This window comes from Rutilus rutilus (genome assembly GCF_951802725.1).
Source record: "Rutilus rutilus genome assembly, chromosome: 12".
NCBI classification, from domain to species: domain Eukaryota; kingdom Metazoa; phylum Chordata; class Actinopteri; order Cypriniformes; family Leuciscidae; genus Rutilus; species Rutilus rutilus.
In genome coordinates this window covers 38152808-38171258 of record NC_140217.1, presented here as the reverse complement: position 1 = coordinate 38171258, position 18451 = coordinate 38152808, and the positions used below count along the sequence as shown (strand labels likewise).

Here is an 18451-nt window from a genome sequence, read left to right as displayed (position 1 = left end):
TTTTAAACTCAATATTTAATGTCCATTTATTTATCTATTTGGCAAGCGAACGGCCATTATAAAAACAGCTGAATGTACTTTATCCTTGCATATTCAAAACACGACTATTAGAATATCAGAAATAAACATTGCTAGAACATTTTCTATTGTTTCATCGTTAGAACGTTTAAACAACATTTTATTTACAGTAAGAAAACAGTTAGTTTAAGATTCTCAAAACCAAAATGAATGCAGGGCTCGACATTATTAACGCTTGTCCAATTTTCCCGGAAAGTGAATTTTTTTGCAAAGGCAAGCGGAAGAGCATTTTCCTTGCCAAGTAGCCTGATTAAAACAAAAAGTAAAAAATAACCTGGGAAGTACAGGAACTTCAGACACCAAAAAAAAAAAAGTCAGACTAGAATGATTCTGATTTTATTACATTCAATGTAAACTGATTAATAAGGTCATCGATTTCACACAAGGCTTAATGTCGAGCCCTGGAATGTTTGGAAAACGTTTATAAAACACAACTGTAGGCTACAGCATGTCCAGAGCCATAACCAACATATGATATACACTTACACTACTGTTCAAAACCTTTTTTTTTCTTTCTGAAAAAGAAATGAATACTTTTATTCAGTAAGTATGCATTAAATTGATCAATTTAAAATGTAACATTTACAATGTTACAAAAGGTTTCTATTTCAAATAAATGCTGTTCTTTTGAACTTTCAAGTCAATAACGTATCAGTTTCCACTAAAATATGAAGCAGCTCAACTGTTTAACTGATAATAATCAGAAATGTTTCCTGAGCAGCAAGTCAGCATATTAGAACGATTTCTGAAGGATCGTGTGACACTGAAGACTGAAGTATTTGCATCACAGGAATAAAACTACATTTTAAAATATATTCAAATAGAACAGATTTATTTTAAATTGCAATATTTCACAATCTTTTACTGTATTTTTGATCAGCAGCCTTGAGAAAGGCTTGAAAAACATGATTCTCACCAGCTTTAAACGTGAGCTCATCTTGTTCTTGGCCGTCATAGTCGTACAGCGCTCTCACTCGCACTCCTTTGCTCTCCTCTTCGAATGGATTTCCGTTTGTTTCACTGGCTGGTTGGGCGGCAGGCGGCTGCTCATCATCAGACCACTCGGCAGAAAACTGCTGGTTCTTCTCGTAACTGCTCACGCTGGACACGACAACCAGACGGAGAGAAGCGCAGGTTAGTTTCTCCGGAGGTTAGCGTTAGCAACAATGGAGAACACAGACGGCACAGTGCAGGCAAGGGAAGAGGAGCAGAGGATCTAAGTTGCAGCAGATGTACTTTTACTTACAAAAACAAAGGCAATCCAGAAGGAAACACTCAACGTAACGGCTTCACTAATGCAAAGACAATACAGGACAAAGAGAAGAACCAAACTGAGGGCTTAAATACATGGCTAAATGAGGAACCAAACAAGACTCAGGTGAACATAATCAATTAACCATTGAGTGACCTTAGAAAACGACTAGGAACAGGAACTAAACACAGGAAGGAAACATGGGATTGAAAGGAAAAACAGCCCACACAAAGAACATAACCGTTACAGATATGTCTTATTAGGATGATATTTAAATGCTTAGTTTTATGATCAAAGCCCTGTAGTTTTAATTGTGGCAGGCAAAATATATAATACAATGCAATACGTAAGGACTAATTGACAGCGGGCTGTTGAATTATTAGAAAATAAGCATAATGCGACCACAACGTGCAGTGGAGTTGGCTTATTTTCTAATCACAGAACAAAGTCAATTATTCCGCTTATACTACGGTTACCACATTATAAGTGATGAGTTACCACTTATAATTGGTCATTAAAACGCTCTTCTGTGAGAAATGTTCAAATCTTAATCTTATCCCACACCTCCAAAAACGGAGGCTTGAGCCATTGATAGTAGACTAATGCAGTGATTATTGCAGTTATTATACAGAGAGAGAGAGAGAGAGAGAGAGAGAGAGAGATTAAGCGTGTGTGAGTTTCAACAGTGTTTGGGCAGCAGCGTCTCTACTAATAGCGAAACTGTAAGTTTATCTGCTTCAAGAACAGTGCCGTTATTACCTCGCTAGTGAGAAATGCCATGTAGCTTTTAAGTTTCTAAACTATTTTACTGATCAAATCATCAGAGCAGCGCTGACAACATGTTTCTGTGTGATGTGTGTCCGTACTGTGTGTGTATGTGCGTTTGAGTGGGAGAGAGAGCAGGAGAAAGAGACTTTACGTTAATAATGAAACGTAATTTTGTGGCAAAAAACATGGAAATAATTTGTCGCTTTTATCGTATTGTTAACTATATGTATTTGCTTGGTCAGTGTCGTTGTGAGTTTTGGTTCTTTTGCTGTTGTGTGGTTCTGTGGACTTTTATAATAACTGGCAAAGTGATATGAAACTGTGATGCGGTCAAGACCTGCCTGGAACTACTTTAGCCGCACGTTTCCCTGACAGTAACTGCACACCTTAGGCTTAGAACATTGTCAGCCAATCAGATTCAAGCATTCAACAGCCTCGTAGTATGAAAAAATACATTCCTCAAAAGCCTGATGTATCATACTTGATACTAACATTTTAGCATGATTAAAAAAAAGAAAAAAAGATGATAAATGGATAATCAAAGTTGGTTTAGCCCAGTAAATGTTAATCTTGAAATATTAATAACAAACTGAAAGTTATTCTTACATTTACTTTCTAAAAAAAGTCAAGATTTCACAGCAAAAGCATCACGACCTGAAGGTTTTTATGATTGTACTAAAACTTACTTGACTTTTACTTGCTATAAATGTATAAACTATCAATCAGATGATAGAAGGCATGTAGTAGATTGTGTGCAACAGGTTTTTTCAAAGTTGATGTTTTAGAGGCCTTAGAAATGTGTGCATCAAATATGATACAGAAGGCTTTATAGGGTTAAATAACACAAAAACCTCTGTACCTGCTCCGGGTTCCAGTCTGCGGTGTGCCCGGATCTACACCATGTGTGACATGAGTCAACGTGATCCCATCATGGTTCCTCTTCACCTTCTCTTTCTTATTTATAGAGTGGCCCAGTTCTGGGTTGAACTCCTGATTTAGAGACAAGAGGAATTATATGAGAAATACTCAGTAACTGTTAAATAAAATGAACAGTCCTAAGTTACACCAGATACAGATACATTCTCACTGGTCCCACATTTGGACTTTACCTCAAACTGTGGCCAGTTCATGTGCATGCCTGGCCCGTGGAGGCTGTTGAACCACTTGAGGTCTTCTTGGGCGCTGGCGGAGGTGATGCTGCGCTCCAGTTCCCGGTAGACAGTGGCATAGCTGTAGAATATGAATTATAGAGTTTATTAAGAGACTAATGACTGATGCAATTTTCTTTCATATGTGCTAATGTATTTCCTATTCACATTTGATCAATTTATTGCATTTTTGCTGAATAAAATATTAATTTCTTTAAAAAATATATATTACTGACACCAAACTTTTGACTAAGAGTGCACATCTGCTAAAAGTTTAGTTTGTCAACAGGACACTAGCATATAGATGACATAAAAAATGCATTATGAATGCATTACGTTAATAAAAATAAGTAGACTTCAGACCACCAGGCTTAGGAGACCAGATCTGTGTCTGATTTCAAGCTGACCTTTGGCTCTCAGTGAGGTTAAGATGGTGTTTGATATCCAGAAGCACCTCGCGGAGGAAGTTCAGCCGCTTCTCCTCGAACTGCTGGCACGACTCGAACACGACCTCCATGTTCTCCATGTACTGCGGCGTGGACTTGCTGAGCTCATCGAGGGTCTTCTCGTATTTCTCTTTGGCCTGAAACACAAAACAAACGACATCTTAAATCTTCTGACTTGTTGCATAAATATGAGATGTCCCATTTATGCAAATATGAAGAGGTGAGCCAATCATAACAAAGGGTACTCGCATAAAGTTCTAAAATTAAAACCTATTAAATTCTAACCCGGTTCAAGTGTCAGAGAGGATGGAAAATGGTCATGTTAAACTAAATAATGACTTTGGTTCACAAAACCATGGCATTATAAGCAGACTGCAAAAAAACAAAACAAAAACAATCAATTTAAAATGAAATTTAGGTAAACATATTTTAAATAACAAACAAAACTATTTTTAGGACCACTAAGATATATATTGTGATGCTTACATTTCCCCCCAAATTCTCATTATCATAATAAAAAAATAATAATGATAAGATATTGCTGTATTATAGTCATTTAAGAATTATCATAGTAATGAGAATAAGAAAAATAAGCTCAAATTAGCTCAGAAGTTAAATGTCCAGACACATTTATGTAATTGATCATTTCTGATGGAAATGTCATGAAAGTAATGACAAAATGCAAACATCTTAATGACAGGTTTGATTGCTTTATGCAAAATATCTCTATATATTTTTCTTGTAAGGGTGACATGTGAGTTGTAAAGTTAGAGCATGTGTCCATATTCTTAATTTAATAATATAATTATCTGGGATGGTTTTATAGCTAACTACGGCTGTCACTCAAATGTCCAGCTCGTCCATTGTTCTATTGTGGCAGAGCTGGTTCCACTGGGACTCTGGGTTAAGTGCTTATAATGGATGCTGGTTTAGAGTAAAGGCTAATGAATTGGCTGTACGGTGCGCTAGGGGGCCATTTATTGAACACCCCTATTAAGTGGTCCAAAGGCAGGGTAGTAATATGAAAGTAAGCTCTGGGGAGTCGGACCTGCTGGTGTAATGAATAGAGGATGAAATTGCTTGAGGATATTTCTGTTTTCTGTCGTCTGCTGAATCTATTGTGGTCAGTTTTGAATATTAACAAGAATATCAAAAGAGACCAGACCACAGATCTTATTTTAACAGTCTCCAATACTGTTAAAATACAAAAACATTGAGAGCAATATATGCCACGCACACAATTTAAAGGAATGTTATAGTTGTTCCATAGACATTCATTGTAAGTGCATCACTTTTGGTTTGTTTATGAAATATGCATGTTGTACACAATATGCATTGTTTTCTTGGCTGACCCTCTGAACGTCGTTTTTGCACTTGTCCACCTTCTCTTGGAGTTTCTTTTGCTGATCTGATGTGACTGACGCCTCTCCTTTGCTATTGGCCTCCCTTGTAGATGCAATCTTTTCTTCCTTGCAGGCCATATGGTATGTTTTCTTTGCTGTTTCCAACTGCAAATAAAAGATAAGATAAACATGAGTGAATTATTCAATGATTTGTTTGTAGTTTCAAATGAAGATATTTCTTCAGCCGAGTTATAACACGCACCAAGTCATTTCTTGTTTATGGCTATATTAGAAATAGAATAGTAGATTACCGCTTGCTGCATACAATTGTTTTTTTGCATATTATGTGAAACAGAACACATTATGCTTGCAAAATCCCTATGGGAAATATGCATTGCATGTTTAATTCACCAAATGGTGACCAAATATAATCTCAGGAAATAAATATGGTTATTTGGCATCTAATATTTTTTTTAATCATTCCGTTTCAATTGTTTCAAGTCAAGCACATTGAATTCTGGGATATGGTATTCCACACAGTGCTCTGTTGTATACTGCACATTTAAACAAAAATACTCTGCATACAGAAAATATGCATACTGTGCAAAGCATACACACCATTTACTGCATAAATAGTACATTAATTCAAACATAGAGAAGCAAGAGGTTTTTTTGTGTAAATACATATACAAATTTTATTTATAGAGGTGTACACACAATGCACAAATCTGTACATAACTGTTTCAGATGTATACTAAAACTATTATTATTGTTTATTCTATTTATTTATGTTCTCATTTAAATGCCTGTTCTAATGTCATATATGTATGTATGTACCAAGAGCTCCTGTAAAAACCACAAAAAATTCCTTGTGTGTTTGTGCACACTTGGCGAATAAAGCTCATTCTGATTCTGATTCTGATTCTGATTTCACTTCAGGGTGATTGGTGTGCAAAATAATAAGCTGGTATTCTCTAGAAATCATTTTTTGAAAGTAATATATGTTTTTAAGTGGAAAAAACGACACATTTAAAAGAATGTAGAATGTAATTGGAAGGCCGTTTGCAATCATTAATTGGAAATGGGTCACAAAAAAAGACTTCACCTCACCTCTTTGAGTTTTTTGGCCCAAGGTTTCTGGGCTTTCCGGAACCCCTCGTCCGCCTCTTTGGTTTCTTTAAATCCGCCCATCATTTGTTTGTGGTAGGCATCTTTCTGCCAGTTCTTCACCTTCTCTAAGTCCTCGTTCAGCAGTTTATTTTTCACCTCCTGGTGCAACTCGCTCACCTTTTCTGCTTCTGTCATCACAGCTAACCAGGCTCTCTCCAGAGTACCGTACTGCGGCCCTGCGAGCAGCAATAACAACGCATTAAAACTGATTGAGTTGGGTGAAAGAGAAGCTTATTTAGACACAACGTTTGCTTTCAAGGTTGTCACTTTAAATCTACTCAAGGATTTCTGAAGTAAGCAAACATGGTTCTCCATGGCCACTTCATAAATCATGCAGCACCTCTCTCCACGAGCTGCCTCCACCTCTTAGACCAGTCGGTGAGCTGCTGGGCATAGGCCTTCTCGATCTTGGCACGCTCCTGTATGCAACTCATCATGTCATTGCAGAGTCGATGGCCATCCTCGATTCGCTTTACTGTGCGCTTGTAGTTCCCCACCTGAGAAACACAGAACCCTTTGAAATAGGTAAAGTCATGGACAGGACACTGGACACAGCTAAAATATCTGTATTCAACAGAAAACAGTGACCGCTCAAGTGTATTTATCCTAAATCGAATTAATTAAACCAATCAATTAAAAAAAGTATATTAAAGTAAGAAAAAAGTCAAAGATACAATGTATTTTATGAGGGACTTATACTACCCATCCTATGATTGCCAGTGAGAAAGACAGATGGATAGATAGATAGATAGATAGAATGGTACAGTGATAGGATGAGATAGATAGATAGATAGATAGATAGATAGATAGATAGATAGATAGATAGATAGATAGATAGATAGATAGATAGATAGATAGATAGATAGATAGATAGATAGATAGATAGATAGAATGGTACAGTGATAGGATGAGATAGATAGATAGATAGATAGATAGATAGATAGATAGATAGATAGATAGATAGATAGATAGATAGATAGATAGATAGATAGATAGATAGATAGATAGAATGGTACAGTGATAGGATGAGATAGATAGATAGATAGATAGATAGATAGATAGATAGATAGATAGATAGATAGATAGATAGATAGATAGATAGATAGATAGATAGATAGATAGATAGATAGATAGATAGGTACAATGATAGAACAATAGAATGTTGGATGGATGGATAGATGGATAGATAGATAGATAGATAGATAGATAGATAGATAGATAGATAGATAGATAGATAGATAGATAGATAGATAGATAGATAGATAGATAGATAGATAGATAGATAGATAGATAGATAGATAGATAGATAGATAGGTACAATGATAGAACAATAGAATGTTGGATGGATGGATAGATGGATAGATAGATAGATAGATAGATAGATAGATAGATAGATAGATAGATAGATAGATAGATAGATAGATAGATAGATAGATAGATAGATAGATAGATAGATAGATAGATAGATAGATAGATAGATAGACAATTCTTTTTTAATTTTGTCAAAATCTTGTGGTAATTTCAGAGCTCATGTTAGGTCGGTCTTGAAAGGTTTATAGACTATCTGCTAAAAATCAATTTCTCTGGAGAAAATGAATGCGATCCTAATGTATGATCAATAAATCAATAATGACACAGTTTTACTTCTAATACTATGTTAACACCATGCTAATCAATATAATGTTTGGTCACCCTTTGGCTGAATGACACACTTCCACAGCGTTAAAAGTCAATATGATGTAATAACAAAATCGAACACCAGAGCTTCATAGCTGTGGTTTCCTGCACGAATGAGACATTTAACCTACATGTGCGACTAATAATATTCCAGAATTAGTAAGTTTTTGAGCCTGACCTCCCAGAAACTCTCCGTGGTCTCGTCGGACATGGCGGACTCATCGTAGGCACCCGACATGCTGTGAGATTTGGCAGAGCAGGATTGAAGCTAACAAATGAAATTCACCATGTACTGCAGGAAAAAAAGACAAAAGTTATGAGAACATAATAATGAACATATATATGGTTTCATTAACAATAAAGGGAAAAAGGCAACTGTATGGTATAAAAAACTGTCAACCCAGCTAATAAAAAAATGCTAACATTATTTCTGAATGTTTGCGCTAACATTTTGGGAACATTATTAAAGATCAGACCAGAAACATTCTATTAATGTTGCAGGATAAACGTTTGTTGACAACTTTGAGAGAACCTTGCCAGAACGTTAGCCAAAGTTCTGAGAACGTTCCTTGCTAGCTGGGAAAGAACAACAAAGCAATGGTACCAACAAAACCTACCTAATAAGACCTCTTACAGGACAATAATGTGGTGTTAAATTCATTCAAAACATTCAAAATGTCAAGTAGGACCATGCATTTAGAAGTTTAAGTAGCCTTAAAAGCATGGAAACAATAGAAAGTGAAGTCTTGTAGCCTCTTGTTTTGTGTTAGTCATGAAGTTTGTTCTCTGAGTATTACAATCTTGCAGTGAGGTCCATAATGACCTGTTGCCAACCCGAGTAGCCTTTTCAGAATTAAACTTTTCAGTCACTGACAAATAGAAAACAAATAGGGCCCAAAACAGAGCCCCGGAGGACTCTATTAGCAATCGTGTGGAAACTAGATCTGTTGTTCTGGACATGCAGACTCTGAGATGGATCTGCAAGGTTATTTTAAACTAATATAGTTCACTTCACAAATCCAATATTGCTGTGAGTGGCGGTTCATGATAAAGAACATCATTTCAACTGAATCAGAACAGAGACGCCATCTGACAAAGCAAGTTGTTGCAGTTTCCTATGCAACATAGGGAATGTTTGCAATTGTCATGACTTAAGTTATGTTGTTTTGCGCTCGTATAAACCCAGACAATACCTTAATTGAATCTGTTGGAATAAATGTCATTAAAATGTCATTTTTGCCTGTGCAAAACATTCAATAACTTGCTAATGTGGCAAATGAGCAACATAGAGATCAATGTGATCTTGGAGGCTAAGAATGTAATGTTTGCACAATCCTGATATGGCATCCAATCTTTAAAACACAGATCCCCGGTTTCACAGACAAGGCTTAAGTCTAGTCCCAGACTAAAATGCATGTTTGAGCTGTTTTAACTGAAAGCAACTTGCAATGATGTGATATATCTTAAAATATGTCAGTACTATTGTTTTGTCTCAAGATGCACACCAGTATAAGACACGTTTATAAAAGCTACATAGCTATAAAGTTCTGTATGTGAAACCAGGTCTGAATTTATATTCTAACTTCAAAAATGTCTCTAAAAAGACCAAACTTTGAACATAAAGGCATCACCCACCCAGACTTACACAAATTACTCAGTATGATTGAATTACACAGCCACTTCAAATCTGTGATCCATCTGATCTATTCTCAAAATATATGCTCAAAAACAAATACAAAGCTTCAGTTTGAGCCCTGATTGTATCATGATAATTTAATTCTCTATCAGTGATCTCATCACAGTGATGAACATCAATCAGAGTGAAAACACTGTATATATATATATATATATTTACATACATATATAAATTCTTAAGATAATTGTATAATTGTTGAGATAAATCCATTGTCACACCCTCACACAAACAAGACCTGCATGCACAATAACATCTTTATAACCTTAGAATAAAATTTATGAATGTCATATACGGATTGCTGCGCTGAAGGCGTACAAACAAAACTAACAAAAACGACATTGACAAATGACTCATGCGACTTCTGAGTGTTTGCAATGATAATGAAGTCATGGGCGAGCCATGATGATATCATGCCATTATTCAGACTTGACAAGGCGGGCTCCACTTATTTATAGGACACTGGGGAGGGGGGCTGACTAATATTTGGGTCAGTTGAAACCAATAAATGCGAACACAGTTCAGAGGGACAACAACAATGAAGGCTGGCACAAGTGCACCAAAATGTACAACAAATGAAATATTTGTAAGAGTTATATTTAGTTCGGTTAGTTCATTGTGTTTTGTTCTCTTCTGTTCCTGTTCTTGTATGTTGACCTAGTTTCCTAGTGTGTGCCTATCAGTTACTAAGTAAGTTCACCTGTTGTTCATTTAGTTTCCTCGTTTCCCTCTGTGTATTAAACCCTGAGCTCCGTCTATTCACGGTCCCGTCTCGTCACTGTTAATGTGGTTGTGTAATTTTGCAGAGTATTTCCGAGTTGGATTCAAAATTAAAGACTATTTTCATTTGAATCCTCATCTTTGTGCAATCATTGAAACCCATCTGTGACTATCTTAACCCTATAAGATTTCAACATTGAAATGAACTCTTAAACCTGTAAAGCCTATTGTATCATATTTTATATGCAACTTTTTAAGGTCTCTATATGATCAACATGCTCAAAACTGCTGTTGCACACAATCTACTACATGCCTTCTGTTGTCTGATTGATGGTTCATACTTTTTAGCAAGTGAAAGGCCTTTTAGTGTAATTTATTTGAGATATTTGTAATATTTCAAGATGAGTATTTACTGGACTGAAACAACAGGTTTACTTGATTATCCACACTTTTTTTTGAAAAATCATGTTAAAATATATTAAATATGATACAACAGGCTTTTGAGGAATGCTTATTTATTTATTCATTTATTCATCTCTCAATCGTCATTGTATTGCATTGCATTATTTGTTTTGTCCTCCACATTATAAAGTACAGAACTGATCATAACACTAAGCATTTAAATATCAACTTAATAAGACATATTATTGGGAGATATAGAGTGACTGCAGATATTTACATGCATTTTATGCTTACTTTTTGACCATATAAATATCAGCAACTGCACCACATTTCATATTTGATCAGTTCGGGCCTCTGAATAAAACTAAAATGTTTTTCCTCCCCTAGTATGAGCTTCATATTCTCATTATATCAGGGTTATCTTGCAAGGTGAAAGAAATTATAGTACAAGTTGCTCAAAAGCAATTGGGCAAAATGGTCTCAATACGGGCGACATGTTCAGTTAATCCATTTAAATTGACGGGGCGGCAGCGGGAGGCATTTTAATCATTGCACATGACTCTCTCTGGCACATTAGACAAAAGAACTGTGAAAGTGCTTAGGCTTCCCTAACTATTGATTGGCTTCGGTCATAGCCACACTCAAAACATTGCATCCCTAATGCACAAAACATTCCACTGCATGCATGTTGTTTTAGATCATAAATTTTAACCACTTTCTATTTTTAGTTTATATTTATAACTCACTGATAGTCTTTGTCATTAAACACTGTCTTTATCTCACTTCAAATTATTTGATACTGTATTGAATAATACAACATCAGTCAAATACGATCTACACACCAAAAGAACAAAGGTCAGTGCATGTGTGAATGCACTAAAATACACACAAAAACACGAAAACACAGAGACTCCAGCCAATTGCATATGCGCATGTGTGTTAAAGTAAATCTGATAAACTGAACAGATCACGAACTGATTATACATATACCTTGAATGCAATGCAAGTTTCATAAAAGCGTCTGCCAAAATGCATGAATACGAGTCAGACAGTCTCTCTCCAAACCACACCATCAAAACAAAACCCCAGACTACCCCCAAACAAAGCTGTCCTCCAGCATCCACACACACACACACCATCTCCTCCATACTGATGACGAGCGCTCCAGAGTCCAGCCATGACAAAAGAGGAAAAGCAACAAAAGGCTCACCGATCCCCCGCGTTCAGATCCAGGCACGTGGGACTCTCCACCCCCCAAAACCTGCCTCAACACACAACACTTCTCTTCAATTTTGCTTCTTTCTTAAGGAGTTAACTTAGTTAGGCTTTAAAGAAACAGCAGAGCAGTCAAAGCTAACTGTACCCCGATGTTAAAAACGCTTCTTGGTGGACGAGTGGGTGTTCACATGTGCAGCAGTGTGTGTGTGTGTGTGTAAGAGAGAGAGAGAGAGAGAGAGAGAGAGAGAGAGAGAGAGAGAGAGAGAGAGAGAGAGAGAGAGAGAGAGAGACTAATCACATTTGACTTGAATTATTCTGACAGTAAGGGGGGGTGGGGGGTGGGGGGTGGTTATGGCCTTGGGATGATGGGGGGTGAATACAGGTTTAAGGCTTCTGTTTATTTTAGACAACAACAACAGACATTTGGTACTGAAACGATAAACAAAGAATGAAGGAACAGCTGGAATGCCTAAAAATTTCCTGACATTTTTCCATGACGGGAGAGTGTTGAATACAGCAATGTTAATGATTGATGAAAGTCTTTCTGTGTCATAAAAATGAGAGACATAATAATGTCCAGTGGCTTGTTGACGATTGTTCACTAACCCAAATAAAATAAGTCTGTTTTACTAGCACATGTTTCTCATTCGATCGGGCCTGTAATACAAGTTGAGCTTCAAGTTGGTTGTAAAAAGTCCAACTTGTTCTTTTACTTCAATATTGCTCTTTTCAATGCGGAAAATGTAATCAAAGGATTTTATATACACTACCATTTAATGTGTTAATGTATTTGAAAGAAGTATCTTATAAGCTCACCAATCCTGCATTTATTAGCAAAAATACAATAAAAGTGAAATATTGTGAAATATTATCACAAATCATTATTAAAAAGCTTTTTTTTTAAAAGCTTAAAGGTATAGTGGAGTTTTTTTTTCCTCTTCCGGGTGGATCATCAAGACTATTGGTCCTCCTAGTTGTCAATCATTCTGGTGATATGTTTACGTAAGGCCGTCGTACGTGCTCGTCCCTAGGTAGTTTTCGCTTTCTGCGCATGCGCACTTTCAGGTGTATATGTGTGGTGAGCTGCGGTTTCAGCCATTCATTGAAGCTCGCCCGTTCTCACCGGGTTTTTTCTAAATGTCTGAGGGTCGCAAGAGAAAAAGTGTCTACGAATTGTATGACAAGAAGAGAAAGGCCTCTGAAGAAAGAAACAAGACCAGAGTGTTTTTGGGAGAATATTTCACACTAAAAGCACAGGTTGGGCTTCCCACTGATGCCTCAGTCAAGTTTCTACTCGACAGGTAAAGTTTGGCATGCTATTTGGAGAAATCCATTTAAAATCACTGCTAGTAAAAGTTAATGTAAGCTATGATTAGTGATGCTAGCCCTGGCACAAGTCACGCACCGCGCAGACACGATAAACATCTCAATTTGTCTAAAGTAGCCTTATGGCCAAATGGTAAACGCTGAAATGTTCTAAAACCTTGTGTGTTCATTTTTGATAATTCCAATGTGTTCACCATAGTATTTATTACACAAATGCAACAAGCTACTTCTCCATTGCAGATCATGTCTTGAGTCCTCACTCAATCGATCAGTATAATAAGTAAATAAAACATTTTGACATTTAAACATAAATTGACATTTTGTCTTGCATGAATGTTTTTGAGTTAGTTTATAATTTGCAAAATAATTGTGCCACCAAACGTGACAGCAACTTGTAAACAGACCGTGCATGAGGAGAGGCTCGTGCATGCTCTCTTGTGCACACGTTTAATAGGCGTTCCCTCTCGGGAGCAGGTAGAGTGTTGCGCATGTGCATTTTTTCAAAAAGTGGAGAGGGTGGTTCTTTTCTAAAATTCGTGAATATCCTCCACTATACCTTTAATGCTGGTGGCTATTCACTGCCATTATGGGGTTTATTTATTCTCCTTTCCATAAAAGGATCCATGGTCCATAAAAGAAAGAATGTCATACAGCATTAGAACAATGCAAGGGTGAGTAAATGATGACTTAATGTTCATTCTAGGATCATCCCTTTAAGATAGCTTATCTGAAGCTGCACAACCGCTGTTCAAAGTCTGAGGTATCGTAGTTATTTACAGCCCTCAATCACGTCACATTCAATCACAACTACAAAAAAGAAAAGAAATAAAAGCTCATTCAAATGACTCTAAAAAGTTAGAGAGCCATAAAGATATGCGTTTACAGTGATTTTACAATGGTTAAAGACCATTGTTTTTAGGCACAGCGTGAAATGGGACCCCTTAAATCACTTTAACAAGTGGATTATTGCTTTTGTAAGATGTGAAAACAGCAATATGTTAAATGACACCAATGTTACATATAAGATGCACATTTCTCTAGTATGAACCTAAGCACCTCCCTCACATGAGGTGAAAGCAAAAAGGATGGAGTGAAGAAGGACGTAAAGAGAGTGATGAGGAGGAGAACTGACTCTTATCGATCACCGTCAGCAGGAAAAACAGCAGGACCAGCAGAAGTCACACACACTCGCACCTTGAAGAAAGTAGCAGTTCTTATGGAAATATATGGTAACTTACTTTTTTCTAAGGGGCAATGTGGTAACAACAAATACTTGTAAATCTTTCTGAAATTGTATAAGACTAAATATTAATTTCATGTTTGTTGTTTTATATCTATTTCCATCACGAGGGATGGGACGATTACCGGTTTCACTATAAACCACGATAAAATGTACTGATGGTTAGTATTATCGTTTAAAATGTAATTATCATTAAAACCGTGTTTGATTATCGCGATTTTAATAACTCACTGTGTAAGCCAGCAACAGTTGCAGGAGCAGCGCGCAATGTTGTTGTTTTTTTTTATTCGAGAAGGAATGGCGGAAGGCAGTGACCGTGCTCGGGAGATTTTTCAGCCTTTTAAGAGGACCAAATCTGAGGTGTGGTCATATTTTGGCTTTTACAAAAGTCCTGAGTGAAACTTAATCGAGGATGGTCACTACAATAGGGGGGAAACACTTCAAATCTGCCGAGTCGTCTTGTGTCGTGACCATCACCCACTGTTTATAGCGAACGCAAGGCAAGTTAACTTTGACCTCAATAACGTTACCAAAACTACGTCTGGGAAATAATTGGGCACAAAATGTTGTTTTGAGTTGAAATATTTGATCTCACTCACTTGAAATAAACGTGAAGCTTCCGCGAAGAAATGTTCGCAGCAAGTGGCTTTGAGCCAAAGACAAACGATCAAGTTCAAACAAGACTATTTAGAGTGACATTTAAGGGATAATAATGTATATCATTGTACACTTATTTTTATGAGTGTCTTTTTCTTTAGACACTCATTGTCACTTACCGATTTTTTTTTTTTTTTTTTTTTACCACATAATGGGGACATATTGAATTGAGATTAATGTTTTAAATCTTGCCTGTTTATGAATCCATTTTGTACAGCGTAAGTTACAAAACAATCGTCCAAAAACGGAGACGCAAGATAGCAAGTTGTATTTGAATGAAATGAGATCGTCCGTTGCGATACATGGTTGTGCGCTGTGTTATAATGCGTTGCTATTGACGACGGTCATTATAAGGAAGGAAATGCCACATAATATAATCTTGCTTAAAAAAGTGCATAGAGCTGCTTGTTTTATTTGTTGTTTGTTGATTTTCAAATATTAAACTGTTTTTAGTGTGAGCATCAGTTCTTTTTGAACACTTTTTAACAAAACCGTGATAATATTGATATAATCACGATCATTTTGGTCACTATAATCGTAATATGAAATTTTCATACCGTCCCATCCCTACAGAATGACGGGGGGGGGGGGGGGGGGGGGGGGGGTATTAAAGCTTGCTCTCACATCCAGCATCTGCAGTGCCGTCTCCTCCGCAGTGCCTTCACTGCAGCGCTTATGAGACCTGCAGATCAATAAAGACAAGGACACACTGTACACCACTTCAGTACGACACACACACACACACACAGAGAGAGAGAGAGAGAGAGCCTGATGACTCAATTACACAGAATTCTGATGCCCAGTCATTCATTTAAACACATTCAGTGGCCACTGTGTGTTCGTTGACTAAAGATTCAGTCTAATTTGATGGTAACACTTCTTTGTTAACATTATTTAACTTATTAACATGAATAATACAAATATTTCTGAAGCATTTATTAGCTACTTTAGATTAGGGCCCAGTTCTCACTATTAACTAAATATTAATTATGACTTCTGCTTCAGTAAAGTCAGTAAGATCAAGGGATGTAGAATATGGTCAAGCAGAATAAGGGATTAATATGTGCTTTATAGCCTAAGTCCTAATAAACAGACACTATCCTAGTAATATGCATGTTAATAAGCAACTTAATAGTGAGAATTGGACACTAAACAAAAGTGTTACCTTCAACATTTAGTAATACATAACTAAAATGAAAAGTTGTATCGGTTAACATTATTTAATGGAACTAACAATGAACAGTTGATTCGTTTATTAACTAATGTTAACAAAGATAAATAAATAAATACTGCAACAAATTAATTCCTCATTTTAGTTAATGCATTAACTCCTAATGGGACCTTATTGTAAAATGTTACTAATTTGATTATGCTTTCAGCTTCCAATAAAAGTCTATTACTCGCTGTTTTACTGCATATATGATCACATTTCCCACACAATCAACACAGTCAGAAAACATGCAAAAATACCAAGAGGCCATAATAATGACTGAATATCAGTGTTGTTGTGAACTCACGCAGAGATTCATGGCTATCGCAGAAGTACTCTAACTCTCTCTCTAACTCTCGAATGATAAACCCACTAGGCTAAATGACACAGTTTTGCATTATGACCCACGTTTGCCATTTCTGCAGATACAAGAGTAGCAGGATTATGATCAGCTAAGCCCAGGGTTATGAATAATTCACAGCTTTCAGTTAACGGATCACAGTGGCAACCGATTCTAGAGTCCCTGCACACACACACACACACACACACACACACACACACACACACACACACACGCCAACGCTTGTACAACTTGAGCCATGTGGGCTCTGCTTTTCTCTGGGTCGGCTAAAATGATACATCATACATGTGTGACGTGACTTTAGATCTGATGTCACATCTCATGATGTGGATTCCCTTGGACTAGACCCCTTCAGGTTCATGAAAACCCCTCAAAAGATGCTGTATGGACATTTACTCAGATAAATTGCTTTGCATTTGGGCAACTGACATGATATTTCATCAGTAAACACAATGTCCAGCAGAGTGACATGCTATGTAGTCCATGTAAAACTAGTTTAAACAATATTTTTAAGCTAATTCTTGAATAGTTATCATGCATTCTGTCTTAAAGAGATCATATTAACTGAGAAAATATATGAAATATCTGTACATTTTAAAATTCATTTGACAAGACTTGTAGGTAAACTGCAAAAAAACATAATAATAATACATAATATACAAATAAATATCAAAAATTGCCATCATAAATTATGTCATCAAAAACTACAGTTTTAACCAGGGTCCAAAATATGAGACCACCAGTGAAAATTTAATTTTCCTAATTTAATGCAATATTTTAATATGAACGCATACTGTATACCCTGTAAAAAAAAAAAAAAAAAACTTTCAAACGTGTAACAAAAATAAACATTATTAGAGTAGGAAGAAAATACTATTTCTTCAAAATTTCACGTTTAATTATTTGTGAAATTTACATGCAATTTATGAGCTTAAATTGCTTTAAATGTTAATATACAATTTATTCAGTGTATTTTTCCTGCATATAATCAAAGTCACAGACGAAGGTGATTCTAGAGGTGATTGTCTACTCGTCATTGGGCAAGTGACCAGGTTCTCTTTGCTGTCTGCAACTATAAATAAAGTATATTCCACTGGCACCCTGCACTGAAACTAAACACCTCTCTCCTAAACCCTCTATACACAGCCAGCAAAAACTGGACGGATGTCCACACACACTGAAGCCATCGCTGACGCGCTGCCCTACACAAGTCAACACAATTTCAGTCTATCGGCTCCACACCGGGTTGATTAAAGCAGTCCGGAAATGTGACGACAGCGAAATAGGAGAAGACGAGCGGAGGGAAACCGTCACTTCATCCTCAAGCACGTTTAGTGATACTGATAGAACTGATCATAAATGACGTCTGAATTATGTCACTAGAATTTCACCATTCGTTACAACTCACAATTATTCATCTTTTTGTCATCACTACCTTTCCAAAAAAGTCACATTTCACCCCCAAATCAAATTAAAGAAATTATATTTTGCAAAAGAAAATTGGCATAAACATTAAGCGCATATTCTCCTCAAATTCTCATTACAATAATGCATCTAGATGTTTCTCTTTTGAAATTTTAATTCTCATTATTGATTCTCACTAGATTCTACTAATACAGTTACTCTATTACTTTAGATAAATACTGGATTACAGTGATTTTTCCCATTACTGATTTAATAAATAAATAAATGAGCAAAATAATAAAAAATACCATGATATATAAATCAATCAAATAAATTAT

General features: G+C 36.3%; 1 protein-coding gene across 9 annotated transcripts in view; it reads right to left on the bottom strand.

Moving 5' to 3' along the window:
* The window catches only part of pacsin1b (protein kinase C and casein kinase substrate in neurons 1b), a 29370-nt gene that overhangs the window by 1215 nt on the left and 9704 nt on the right, over window positions 1-18451 (bottom strand). For 2 of the 9 annotated variants that reach the window (XM_084426529.1, XM_084426528.1), the window contains exons 2-10: window positions 8061-8174; window positions 6546-6702; window positions 6146-6381; window positions 5045-5200; window positions 3654-3829; window positions 3208-3328; window positions 2958-3088; window positions 995-1179; window positions 565-593 (exon numbers count right to left, since the gene is read on the bottom strand). In XM_084426529.1, coding sequence (XP_084282655.1) covers window positions 565-593; window positions 995-1179; window positions 2958-3088; window positions 3208-3328; window positions 3654-3829; window positions 5045-5200; window positions 6146-6381; window positions 6546-6702; window positions 8061-8120 — 1251 coding nt within the window. In that variant the 5' untranslated portion in view covers window positions 8121-8174. Of the gene's footprint in view, window positions 1-564; window positions 594-994; window positions 1180-2957; window positions 3089-3207; window positions 3329-3653; window positions 3830-5044; window positions 5201-6145; window positions 6382-6545; window positions 6703-8060; window positions 8175-11833; window positions 12128-15762; window positions 15821-18451 lie in introns of those variants that run through there. The other 7 variants (XM_084426521.1, XM_084426522.1, XM_084426527.1 and 4 more) reach the window with 5 other exon arrangements.